We start from the raw sequence: 14164 nt of genomic DNA on the forward strand, positions 1-14164 counted from the left end.
ACTGAAGTGCCTTAGTAGTAGTAGTGCATCAGTTAGTTGCAAAGTGGTGTAGAAGATAACAAGACGTGAGAGGTGCAGCCATTCCTGCTGTGGAGGAAAAAGGGCGTTGACTAAGAAGAGGCAGTGATTGTGAAAAGATGCTTGTGAAATATTTTTTAAGACATAGAAACTTAACACGGTTTTCTTTTTAGAATGATGACTTAGTAATAGTTAATGACGAGCAGTGATGTGGTATTGACACACACGAGGGGGAAAGCAGAGTGTACAGGGTTTGCACTCGGAGTCTCTGTCGCTGGTCTTGTGTTCCCAGCCTGTCCTGTGCCACCTGCTTCCTGACGGCCTTCCTCTCTGTGTTCTAGCAGTGTTGCATGGTGCTTGGCACGTGGTGGGATTCAGTTAGTATTTATGAAATAATTTCCTACCTGCTCACCTGTTTATTGTTGGTAACACAAAAGTAAAACAATAAAAATGTCCAGTTTCTAAATGTATTAGAGTTTGAAGCCATATTTTCTTCTTAGGGAGGAACCAGTACACTTGTTGAGAAAGTAACAAAGATAGCCTCATGGCCAGGAATTCTTATTTATTTATTTTATACAAACACAGAGATACACAGACACACACACATACATACTCTATATATGTGTGTATATGCTATGTTATATATATATATATATATATATATATATATATGCTATACTCTATTATATACTTAGTTGTACATATAATAATGATATATTACATACTATATACTATGTAATATTTCTCATGTGAACCAAGACCTAATAAAATACAGTTGTAAAATGATGCTGCTACTGCTGCTAAGTCGCTTCAGTTGTGTCCGACTCTGTGCGACCCCATAGATGGCAGCCCACCAGGCTCCCCCGTCCCTGGGATTCTCCAGGCAAGAACACTGGAGTGGGTTGCCATTGCCTTCTCTAATTCATGAAAGTGAAAAGTGAAATGAAGTCGCTCAGTTGTGTCCGACTCTTAACGACCCCATGGACTGCAGCCTACCAGGCTCCTCCATCCATGGGATTTTCCAGGCAAGAGTACTGGAGTGGGGTGCCATTGCATTCCCCATGTAAAATGATAGGTAGGTATAAATGATAGGTATAAAACTTTTTATTGCCAATTCCAGAGAAGCAGTTGTTTTGTTTGTGCTTTGTTCTTGCAGTATAAACAATCTATGTTTTGCTTTTTTTCTGTAGAACTTTTTGTTACTTGATGAGATAACACAGTGCTACCCTCTGCTGCCATCAGATGGTAAAACGATCGTGGATGTGCAAGCTTTTACAGCTTCTTGGGAAAAGGTAAGAAACTTTGCTTTCCAAAATTATGACTGCTAAAAGATAACTGTGACATAGATTTATTGGAGAATTTTGAGATTTTACATATACTGTAAAATGTGACTTGCTCACTTACTTAGAATATATTCTAAAAATTATCAGAATCAGGGATGAGGTTTGCAATGAATGGAGATTAAGTGTAAAATCAGCCTGAGGCATTTGACATGTTACTCTTTTTCTCATTTTCAAGAGAGCTTTCAGTGTATTAGCACATGTTGAACTTAAAGTATATAAATTCTTATTTTAATTTTTAGTGTATTTTTCATCATGTTTTATTACAGAGTATTAAATATAATTCCCTGTGCTATACAATAAGATCACCTTAAACAAAAGATTAGAGCACAAATAGCTTCTCTTGAAAACCCAGATCTAATATTTTGAGATGAAGTATGAAGTGTCAGTTGCTTCACTTGTCTCTGAGTCTTTGTGACCCCATGGACTGTAGCCCACCAGGCCCCTCTGTCCATGGGGATGGATACCTACTCCAGAATTTCTGTTGTTGTTGTTGTTCAGTCACTCAGTCATGTCCAAATCTGTGTGACTCCATAAACTTCAGCATGCCAGACTCCCTTGTGCATCACCAACTCCAGGAGCTTGCTCAAACTCATGTCCATCAAGTCAGTGATGCCATATAACCATCTCATCTTCTGTTGTCCCCTTCTTCTCCTGCCTTCAGTCTTTCCCAGCATCAGGGTCTTTTCTAATGAGTCTACTCTTCGCATCAGGTGGCCGAAGTATTAGAGTTTCAGCTTCAGCATCAGTCCTTCCAATGAATATGCAAGATTGATTTCCTTTAGGATTGACTTGTTTGATCTCCTTGCTGTTCAAGGGACTCTCAAGAGTCTTCTCTAACACCGCAGTTCAAAAGCATCAATTCTTCAGTGCTCGGCCTTCTTTATGGTGAAAACTCTCACATCCATACATGACTATGGGAAAAACCATAGCTTTGACTAGATGGGCCTTTATCAGCAAAGTAATGTCTTTGCTTTTTAATACACAGTCTAGGTTTGTCATAGCTCTTGTGCCAAGGAGCAAGCATCTTTGAATTTCATGGCTGCAGTCACGGTCTGAAGTGATTTTGGAGCACAAGGAAATAAAATCTGTTACTGTTTCCACTTTCTATTTGCTATGAAGTGATGGGACCAGACACCATGATCTTAGTTATTCTAATGTTGAGTTTTAAGCCAACATTCACTCTTTTTCACTTTCCTCTTTCACCTTAATCAAGAGGCTCTTTAGTTCCTTTTCATTCTCTGTCATTAAGTGGCAGCATCTTTATGTTTGAGATTATTGATATTCTATCAGAATTCTAGATTCCATTTTGTGATCATCTAGCCATTTTGCATCATGTAATCTGTATAAAAGTTAAACAAGTAGGGCAACCATATACAGCTTTGACGTACTCCTTTCCTGATTTTGAACCAGTCTGTTGTTGCATGTCCAGTTCTAACTGTTGCTTCTTGACCTGCATTCAGGTTTCTCAGGAGGCAAGTAAGGTGGTCTGGTATTCCCATCTCTAGAAGAATTTTCCACAGTTTGTTGTGATCCACACAGTCAAAGGCTTTAATCAATGAAGCAGAAGTAGATGTTTTTCTGGAATTACCTTGCTTTTCTGTGATCCAACAGATGTCGGCAATTTGATATCTGGTTCCTCTGCCTTTTCTATATCCAGCTTATACATCTGAAAGTTCTCAGTTTACATACTGCTGAAGCCTAGCTTGAAGAATTTTGAGCAATACTTTGCTAGCACATGAAATGAGTGCAATTGTGTGGTAGTTGGAAAAAAGAAGGAAACTTCCTAAAGTGAGCTAAAGCTACCTCAAATCCCCAAAGAGATGAAATTTGATGAAGAGGTCTCCAGGACACAGTATCTTAAAATAGGAAAGAGAAAAATGTGGGTTATATTTTGCATATCAATTATGTTGATTGTTGTTATATTTTCCACTTTCTAAAAAAAATTGTGTTACTTTATTAAAATGGGTAAATTAAATTAAAAGCTTTAATTTGTAGGCATCAGAGAACCCAACCCTACAAGGACTTTCCTTTACTGTCAGACCTGGTGAACTGTTAGCTGTGGTCGGACCTGTGGGAGCAGGAAAGGTAAGTTAATGATGTCTTTTGTCAGCTTGATGCAACACCACAGCTCATGTTAAATTCTCAGAATAGAGCCCAGATCTGTGTGTGACTCAGTTTGAATTGAGTGTATCTAGAACAGTGTCTCTCTAGGTGTGTTCATGGAACATTCATTTTACAATAATGTTTCATGGTGAAATAAATCAGGATAAACGTACACTATCTTTCTGTTCTTGGTGCTTCCCATTTCCCAGTTAAGAACTGCCTGTGTGGTATTTGGATGTCTCAGTGAAGGAAATTATTTATGTGACAGCTGTTCTGGATTAAATTAAATAAAATCAGATTTAAATTGAAGAAAGTGGGGGAAACCAATAGACCATTCAGGTATGACCTAAATCAAATCTCTTATGGAAGTGGAAGGGAAGTGAGAAATAGATTTAAGGGACTAGATCTGACAGAGTGCCTGATGAACTATGGATGGAGGTTCGTGACTTTGTACAGGAGACAGGGATCAAGACCATCCCCAAGAAAAAGAAATGCAAAAACAGCAAAATGGCTGTCTGAGGAGGCCTTACAAATAGCTGTGAAAACAAGAGAAGCAAAAAACAAAGGAGAAAAGGAAAGATACCCATGTGAATGCAGAGTTCCAAAGAATAGCAAGGAGAGATAAGAAAGCCTTCCTCAGCAATCAATGCAAACAAATAGAGGAAAACAATACAATGGGAAAGAATAGAAATCTCTTCAAGAAAATTAGAGATACCAAGGGAACATTTCATTCAAAGATGGGCACAATAAAGGACAGAAATGGTAGGGATCTAACAGAAACAGGAGATATTAAGAAGAGATGGCAAGAATACACAGAAGAACTGTACATAAAAGATCATGATCCAGATAATCACGATGGTGTGATCACTCACCTAGAGCCAGACATAATGGAATGTGAAGTCAAGTGGGCCTTAGGAAGCATTATTATGAATAAAGCTAGTGGTGGTTTTGGAATTCCAGTTGAGCTCTTTCAAATCCTAAAAGATGATGCTGTGAAAGTGCTGCACTCAATATGTCAGCAAATTTGGAAGTCTCAGCAGTGGCCACAGGACTGGAAAAGGTCAGTTTTCATTCCAATCCAAAAGAAAGGCAATGCCAAAGAATGCTCAAACTACCACACAATTGCATTGATCTCACACGCTAGTAAAGTAATGCTCCCAATTCTCCAAGCCAGGCTTCAGCAATACATGAACCGTGAACTTCCAGATGTTCAAGCTGGTTTTAGAAAAGGCAGAGGAAACAGAGATCAAATTGCCAACATCTGCTGGATCATCAAAAAAGCAAGAGAGTTCCAGAAAAATATCTACTTCTGCTTTATTGACTATGCCAAAGCCTTTTACTGTGTGGATCACAATAAGCTGTGGAAAATTCATCAAGAGATGGGAATACCAGACCACCTGACCAGCCTCCTGAGAAACCTGTTCAGGTCAGGAAGCAACAGTTAGAACTGGACATGGAACAACAGACTGGTTCCAAATCAGAAAAGGAGTACTTCAAGGCTGTATATTGTCATCCTGCTTATTTAACTTGCATGCAGAGTACATCATGAGAAACATTGGGCTGGAAGAAGCACAAGCTGGAATCAAGATTGATGGCAGAAATATCAATAACCTCAGATATGCAGATGACACCACCCTTATGGCAGAAAGTGAAGAAGAACTAAAGATCTTCTTGATGAAAGTGAAAGAGGAGAGTGAAAATTTGGCTTAAAGCTCAACATTCAGAAAACTAAGATCATAGCATCCAGTACCATCACTTCATGGGAAATAGATGGGGAAACAGTGGAAACAGTGGCTGACTTTATTTTGGGGGGCTCTAAAATCACTGCAGATGGTGATTGCAGCCATAAAATTAAAAGATGCTTACTCCTTGGTAAGAAAATTATGACCAACCTAGACAGCAGATTAAAAAGCAGAGACATTACTTTGTCAACAAAAGTCCATTTAGTCAAGGCTGTGGTTTTTCCAGTGGTCATGTATGGATGTGGGAGTTGGACTATAAAGAAAGCTGAGCGCTGAAGAATTGATGTTTTTGAACTGTGGTGTTGGAGAAGACTCTTGACAGTCCCTTGGACTGCAAAGAGGTCCAACTAGTCCATCTGAAAGGAGATCAGTCCTGGGTGTTCATCGGAAGGACTGATATTGAAGCTGAAACGCCAATACTTTGGCCACCTGATGGGAAGAGCTGACTCATTGGAAAAGACCCTGATGCTGGGAAAGATTTAAGACAGGAGGAGAAGGGGGTGACAGAGGATGAGATGGTTGGAGGGCATCACCAACTAAATGGACATCAGTTTGGGTAAACTCTGGGAGTTGGTGATGGACAGGCAGGCTGATGTGCTGTGGTTCATGGGGTTACAAAGAGTCAGACATGACTGAGCAACTGAGCTGATACTGTTCAGGATAGACAGAGACAATGGGGGCTTCTTTTCATCTTAGTGGCCCTTCCAGGATATCTGGAGATCATAAAGACTCTTCCCAGAAGCTTTGAGCATTTCCTCCTATGACTTGACATGATCCCATCAGTGCATGTGCAGTGAATGTGCAGCCATGTGCTGGAGATAAAGGTACAGAAGTGAGCAAGACCCTGACTCTCTGCCTTTCAGAGGCAATCAGGTTGTGGGGCGAGACAGATATGCAGACATGTTATTTCAGCCCAGTGTCATGAGCACTCTGATGGTGTGGATACACACACGCCACATCTGTGTGATGTTGAAGATTGAAAGGAAAGGTGTGCATACACTTGGTCTGAAACAACAAAATACAGAAACCTAATGTGGGATGTGGGCTTCCCTGGTGGCTCTGTGGTAAAATAATCCCCTGCTAATGCAGGAGACACAGGTTCGGTCCCTGGTCTGGGAAGTTCCCACCTCCCAGTTGTGGAGCAACTAATTCCGGGCACCACAACTGTTGGGCCTCTGCTCTGGGGCCTGGAGGTGCAACAACTGAGCCCACGGGCCACAACTGCTGAAGCCTACCCACTAGAGCCTCAACAAGAAACATCCCATGCACTGCAGTGATGACCCAGTGCAAGCAAAAATAAACAAAATCAGAATTGTGGTATGGCAGAAACCGACACAACATTGTAAAAAAATAAATGAAAAAGATAAAAGAACTAAAAATAAATACAATTATTTTTTAAAATGTGGGATGTGTACATGAAAGGGTGCTGATTTCCTCTGTCATGGACTTTTGCTCTGCAGACACAACTTACTTGAGAGTTCTTTCAGTTGGCTATGTTCTTCACACATAGCTTTTTAAAAACAAGTGTTTGTCAAGTAAAGGATACCAGATGCAGGAACAATTGCACTGAACATCAGATATATCAAATACACATCCTGCTGGGTTCTGCTAGAGAAGGATGTTGCTGCTGCTGCTACTGCTGCTAAGTTGCTTCAGTCGTGTCCAAATCTGTGCGACATCATAGACGGCAGCCCACCAGTCTCCCCCTTCCCTGGGATTCTCCAGGCAAGAACACTGGAGTGGGTTGCCATTTCCTTCTCCAACGCATGAAAGTGAAAAGTGAAAGTGAAGTCACTCAGTCATGTCCGACTCTTAGTGAATCCATGGACTGCAGCCTACCAGGCTCCTCCGTCCATGGGGTTTTTCAGGCAAGAGTACTGGAGTGGGTTGCCATTGCCTTCTCTGAGAGAAGGATGTTAAACATTCTCAATTATTCTTTGCTGAGTAGAATTTCACCTGGGGGGATACTCGGGCAGAGTAGATTGTTTATACTATTAATATATTCCTTATCAGTCATTTTCATTGACTGTTAGTGTTATTTTCACTTTTTTTTTCTTTTGGTCTCAACTTTGAGGGCTGTACTTTATCCTGTTGAAGGAAAGGGTTCTATCACGTATCAAGAGCCAGGGTGGGTCAGCTGTGCTGCGGGGCGTCTTCCACCCTGAGTGCACCCTGTTCATGTGTGTGTGTTGCCATCTGTTTCAGTCGTCACTGCTAAACGCTCTGCTGGGGGAGCTGCCCCCGAGCCAGGGACAGGTCAGCGTGCACGGGAGGATCGCATATGTTTCTCAGCAGCCCTGGGTGTTTCCAGGGACTGTAAAGAGTAACATTTTATTTGGGAAGAAATATAAAGAAGACAGATATGAAGAAGTAATAAGGGCTTGTGCTTTGGAAAAGGTGAGTAGTGACTTCTGAGTTGCATATACTTGAATTTAATTTTTTTAATATAAATTTATTTATTTTAATTGGATGTTAATTAATTTACAATATTGTATTGGTTTTGCAATACATCAACATAAATCTGCCACAGGTATTCACGTGTTCACCATCCCGAACCCCCCTCCCACCTCCCTCCCCATACCATCCCTCTGGGTCATCTCAGTGCACCAGCGCCAAGCAACCAGTATCATGCATCGAACCTGGACTCGTGATTCGTTTCATATATGATATTATACATGTTTCAATGTCTTTCTCCCAAATCATCCCACCCTCTCCCTCTCCCACAGAGTCCAAAAGACTGTTCTATACATCTGTGTCTCTTTTGCTGTCTTGCTTTTAGGGTTATCGTTACTATCTTTCTAAATTCCATATATATGCATTTATTGGTATTTTTCTTTCTGGTTTACTTCACTCTGTATAATAGGCTCCAGTTTCATCCATCTCATTAGAACTGATTCAAATGTATTCTTTTTAATGGCTGAGTAACACTCCATTGTGTATCTGTACCACAGCTTTCTTATCCATTCATCTGCTGATGGACATCTAGGTTGCTTCCATGTCCTGGCTATTATAAACAGTGCTGCGATGAACATTGGGGTACACGTGTCTCTTTCAATTCAGGTTTCCTTGGTGTGTATGCCCAGCAGTGGGATTGCTGGGTCATAAGGCAGTTCTATTTGCAGTTTTTTAAGGAATCTCCAGTGTTCTCCATAGTGACTGTACTAGTTTGCATTCCCACCAACAGTGTAAGAGGGTTCCCTATGATAGTGGTTTACACTACAAGGTTTGTTAAAAGTTATAGATTTTTGAATGTTGCTTAACATTTAAGTTGGTCTTCTGGATAAATCAGCTGCTGCTGCTGCTGCTGCTGCTGCTAAGTCACTTCAGTCGTGTCTGACTCTGTATGACCCCATGGACTGTAGCCTACCAGGCTTCTCCGTCCCTGGGATTCTCCAGGCAAGAACACTGGAGTGGGTTTCCATTTCCTTCTCCAATTCATGAAAGTGGAAAGTGAAAGTGAAGTTGCTCAGGCGTGTCCGACTCTTAGCGACCCCATGGACTGCAGCCTACCAGGCTCCTCCATCCATGGGGTTTTCCAGGCAACAGTATTGGAGTGGGGTGCCATTGCCTTCTCCAGATAAATCAGAAGGCTTGCATAAATAAGCATATGTATTTATATATGCTGTCATTTTAATTCTTATAGGTTAGTAACACAGAATACATTATCTGAAGGGGAATTGTTTCATTCTGTGAAGTTTTCATTCACTTTCAACATTTTTTAATGGAAAGTTATAAATATTTACAAAAAAGAGAGCATGGTGTAATGAACCCTCATGTACCCACCCCCAGCTTCACCCAGAATCAGCTGGTGGCAAGTCTTGCTGCATCTCTACCCCTGCCAGCCCCACCCCAACCCGAGTATTGTGGAGCCGATCCTAGACCTCAGATCAATTCATCTGTAAACATTTCATTATTTTTCTGTAAAAGATAGGAAAGCTTTGGGGAAAAAAATCACTACTTTATTTCATCTGAAAAATACCTCAAATTCCTGAGTATCACCCACCTGCCAGTCTGTGTTTACCTGCTGCTGACCATCTCACTGAGCAATCTTCACCACTGTTGGAATCCACACAAGGTCTGCCCCCTGCACTTGGCTGATGCCTCCTTGGTCCCGTTTAGTCTGTGAGGTTCTCTCACCACTTCATTTTTGATTTGTAATTTATTATTTAAGGAAACGGGAATGGTTTAAAATTTCTTTGTAATACTGGGTCATTTCACTGAGGGAGATGGTTTTCAGAAACGGCATTGAGTTTCACAGAGAATGGTAAGACGAAAGGTTTAACTGTATTTTGGGAATTAAATAAGATTACTGAGTAAACGATGAGACCTAAACTTAAGTGATAGGAGAATACAATTGACAAAAAGCAAGGAAAAAGAGTAAATAATGTTAAATACTATGTTACTCTCTTGGGTTGTAAGAAACCAGTGAATAATATCATTAAAGGTCTCCCCCTGGGGTCTCTTCAGTGCAGTCTGGACATCTGACTTCTCTTTTGTACTGTGAGGAAAAGACAGGGACAGATTTTTAAAGGTGTGGTATTGAAGGCTCCAGACCTGCTTTGTGAGGAAATCGTGATTCTCCTGGAACAAGGGCTTGAACATCATAGATTGCATCAGGTGTGTGTGTTCATGCTAAATCACTTCAGTTGTGTCCAGCTCTGTGGCCCTATGAACTGTAGCCTGCCAGACTCCTCTGTCCATGGGATTCTCCAGGCAAGAACACTGGAGTGGGTTGCCATTTCCCTACCCAGGGAATCCTCCCAACCCAGGGATTCCTCCCAACCCAGGGATCAAACCCGAGTCTCTGTCTCCTGCATTGGTGGGTGGGTTCTTTACCACCAGCACCACCTGGGAAGCCCTGCATCAGGTGAGCAGCATTTCACAATGATGTGGACATACAGAACTGCTTGTTTAATGGGCTCGCTTCTTTACTTCAGGTTCTTGTTCATGGGTGACTGTACATTTGCAGAAATGATGTCAGGTTAGCAGGAATGAGCTAGATTTTTATTAAATGGTCTAGATACTATATATGGAGAAGGCAATGGCAATCCACTCCAGTGGGTTCTTGCCTGGAGAATCCCAGGGACAGGGGAGACTGATGGGCCGCCGTCTATGGGGTCGCACAGAGTCAGGTACAACTGAAGGGACTTAACAGCATATACCATATAAGAAGGGAAAGCAAATGCAGAACAGTGAGAACAGTAGCTCCCATTAATTCAGAGTCCACGTGCAAATCATTTTTCTGCCTTTCACACATGTGCATGCACACACCTAAAAAGGTTTATGAGTTATTCATTCTTTATGATTATCTTCAATATTCCCATCTTCATTTTACAGTTAGTAAAACTGAGACTGGGACAGATGAGACACATCATCTCTACATTTGTAGCTCGAGTTCAGATCCTTGGGACCAATGCTTTGCCCCAGGCTCATGGGGTGACTGGACCTCTAATGTGGGCAGTGTTCTGGGGCTTCACCCAATGGGGCATGTGTGCAGCAAGACTTTGATGGAATGGACCCTGCAGGACTGGGATGCACAGCAGTTCTTCTGTACATGATTTGACGTCTATAAACATGGACTGCTCTCACGTTCTGCTGCATAGTTGGGACATGAAGTTGGGATCCCTTGTGCCCATTCCCTCCTTGGCAGGAAGGGAGGCCCAGCATGGAGAAGTAGCGGAGAGGAGAGTTCTGGCCCCGGGTTCATCACTTGCCTGCTGTCACTCTGGACATGTCCTGTTACCTGCCTGGACCTCTGACATGTCTGCAGTAAAATGAGGACATTGGGTCAGAGGGTTTTGTTGCTGCTCTGAAATGTCATCTATGACTCTGATTAACAAGAGGTTAACAAGGTGTTTATGATACCTGGGAATTAGTAAGTTATGAGTGCATCTGCTTATCTCCTTTTGGATACCAGGTCTCAGTGGATGGACATAAGGCAGGCACAGGAAATACTGGTGTCCTGTAGACACAGAGATGGCATAGACAGTGCGGTAGAAAAGGCTTGGCCTTTGGAGAGAAACAGTCCTGGGTAGTGACTCCAGGTGTTTGTCTCAGTTTCCTTTCTTATTAAATGGGGGAGGGGGGATAACTGTATAAATTACAGAAAATGCCTGTGAAATGTAAACAAACCAGGGTTTCAGTAAGTGCTGGCCATTGTTGCTATTTCTAACCTTTTTCTCTCCATCCATCTATACATCCATATAAATATAATAAAGATTTCTCCTTATCATTCTCCTTACTCTCACCTCCCCCAAATCCTGGAGGAAAAGCCATAAAAAAGCAACATCTATTTATTTATTAAAATGTTATTTATTTTAATTGGAGGATTATTACAATATTTTGATGATTTTTGCCATACATCAACATGAATTTGCCACGGGTATATGTATCTCCCCCATCCTGAACCCACCTCCCACCTCTCTACCCACCCTATCCCTCTGGGTTGTTCCAGAGTATTGACTTTGGGTGCCCTACTTCATGCATCAAACTTGCACTGGTCATCTATTTTACTTGTGTTAATGTATATGTTTCAAGCTATTCTCTCAAATCATCCCACTTTCACCTTCTTCCACTGAGTCCAAAAGTCTTTTTCTTTACATTAGTCTCCTTTGCTGCCTTGCATGTAAGATCGTCATTACTGTCTTTCTAAAAGCAACATTTTTTATATAACATATGTTAAAAACAACTAGATGTATTATACTAGATCTGATTGAGGTAATCATTTAAGTTCATTGAGCTGAAAACTTTCTGTAACAAAATAGTGAGACATGAAGTAATCACACTGGCAGTATCAATTCAGGTTGATGACATCAACTCCACAGTCTAGGAGTCCGAAGGTTCAGGAATTGAGTCCCAGTTTCTCTGCTGATCAGGTGTGTGGTTTTGACTGTTTGATCCTTACAAGACTGTTACTTCATCTGTAAAATGAAGATAATAAAACTATCAACCTCATTATGTTGTTTTGGGGATGAAATGTGCTTGTGATTTTAAAGCACCTGCTTGCTAAGGACATAACAAGCACTCTGTAAGTATTAGAATGGTTTTGAAAATAAATTAGTTTTTAATTATGAGCTCAGTCAGTTTCTGGTAAAATTACATCCATAAAATGTGACATGTGAGACAGAAGGTATTTGAGTATTAACTTCCATTGTTTGAGTTGGTATTTCTATAGGTGCTCTACACACAGTACATTATATAAATCAACAATAATAATATTCTGTTACAATAATATAAGCAATATTGTGTGCAACATTTGTCTCCATGTTATCTTTAAGTTTTTTGAAAATGTTTAGTGAACACATATTTAAAGGTATTAAATTGATAAATTCTAGTTTAATATTTTTCCACATAGATCACTTACTTGGCCATAGGATAGTAAGTTTATTGACACATGTCTAAGTGTAGAGGCCTTCAAGTCTTGAATTACTTAAGTGCTGTCTTCATTTCAAATGTACCTTCAGTCACCACCTGAGCAGCATGATGTGAAAGAGCAGAAGACTCTGAACTGACATGAACTCATTCAGATTCCAGCTCTTCTGTTTAAAAGCTGACCGCCCTCAGACCAGTGATGTTGTCTGAGTTTCTCAGTTTCTTCATCTGTGAAATGGGGCCAACACTTACTGTGAATCTCAGGTTCCAGAACAGAGCTTACTGCACAGATCTTACCCACCAAGAGCTATGAGAAGCCATGTGCACGTGTACAAATGATGGAGCAGAATAAGACGGGTCCTTCACGAGAAATGAGAGATGTAAACAGAACCAGCAGGAAGAGAGACGAGTCCAGGATGGTTCCATGGGAGAGTGTGCTTGGGATGACCTGGAAAGATGGGCAGGATGCTGACAGGCCGTGAGAGGAGGGGCGATTCCACAAGGAAGAAAAGCTGTGAAGGAAGGAGGCCTCCTGCTGTTTGACTCTAGAGTCCAGCCCTCCTCTGCAAGGGCCTCGTGTCCAGCCCATGTTAACCATTTCAGCAGTCTGCTCCGTGGTGCTTCTACTCTAAGTGTCCACCATTGCTGAAGGGCCCTTGATGTGCTTCTGGACGGATGGCATCAAACCAGCATCACCATTTCCTAGTTTGCTTCTAGTGTGTGTGTCTGCTGTTCAGTGAGAATTGGTTAAACCTGGGGGCTTCCCTGGTGGCTCAGACAGTAAAGAATCTGTCTGCAATGCAGGAAGACCTAGGTTTACTCCCTGGGTTGGAAAGATCCCCTGGAGAAGAAAATGAGAACCCATTCCAGTATTCTTGCCTGGAGAAGTCCATGGACAGAGGAGCCTGGTAGGCTATAGTCCATGGGATCACATAAATGGACTCGACTGACTAGCACTTACTTACTTACCTAACTTAGAGGTAACAAATACGAATAAGAACACTTTCCTGTCAGCGGAAGGAAATGTAATATATGCCCAACTCTGGCTTTTCCCCTTTGATCTAATCAGAATGTGGCAGCTGAGAAATCCACTGTACTTGCTTTTACTTCAAATCCTCCAAAACGTTTTCCCCCTTGGTGGCTTGTTCATATATAATTTGCAGAGTCAACAACACACTCGACGTGTTACTACCAGACTCAGAGATAGTTTCTCATGTCCTGGAAAGAGAGGCTGTGAGTGCTTTTTCTAGAATGTGGTTAAGATTGCTGTATTACAATGTGGTGCTTTTTTAAGATGAAAACCATTTGAACAACATGAAATCAAAGCAGAAAAACTAAGCAGAACAGTTTGCAAGGACTGTGAACAGTGAAAGAGAGGCCAAGCAATTCTATGTGTGTGCATGAGGCTGAGAACTTAACACAAAGCTCATTTTTTTTTTTTTTCAATGAAAACACAAAGCAAGAGATGGTATTAGTTTCTGAGCTCAAGAAAGAAAGAATGTGAGGTAATTATAAATTATCACAACAGAACATTTGCTGCCTTTCATCAGATGCCCCTCTATTAAGATTTGAGTGAGTGAAGAACCT

General features: G+C 41.3%; 1 protein-coding gene across 1 annotated transcript in view; it reads left to right on the forward strand.

Moving 5' to 3' along the window:
• The window catches only part of LOC147361910 (ATP-binding cassette sub-family C member 4-like), a 173905-nt gene that overhangs the window by 41700 nt on the left and 118041 nt on the right, over positions 1–14164 (forward strand). The window contains 3 exon segments of the mRNA XM_086330240.1: positions 1209–1310; positions 3357–3446; positions 7412–7603. Coding sequence (XP_086186366.1) covers positions 1209–1310; positions 3357–3446; positions 7412–7603 — 384 coding nt within the window.

Source organism: Bos grunniens, chromosome 12, assembly GCF_055505025.1.
Source record: "Bos grunniens cultivar Pamir isolate PY7600 chromosome 12, Bosgru_T2T1.0, whole genome shotgun sequence".
In the NCBI taxonomy this organism is placed as follows: domain Eukaryota; kingdom Metazoa; phylum Chordata; class Mammalia; order Artiodactyla; family Bovidae; genus Bos; species Bos grunniens.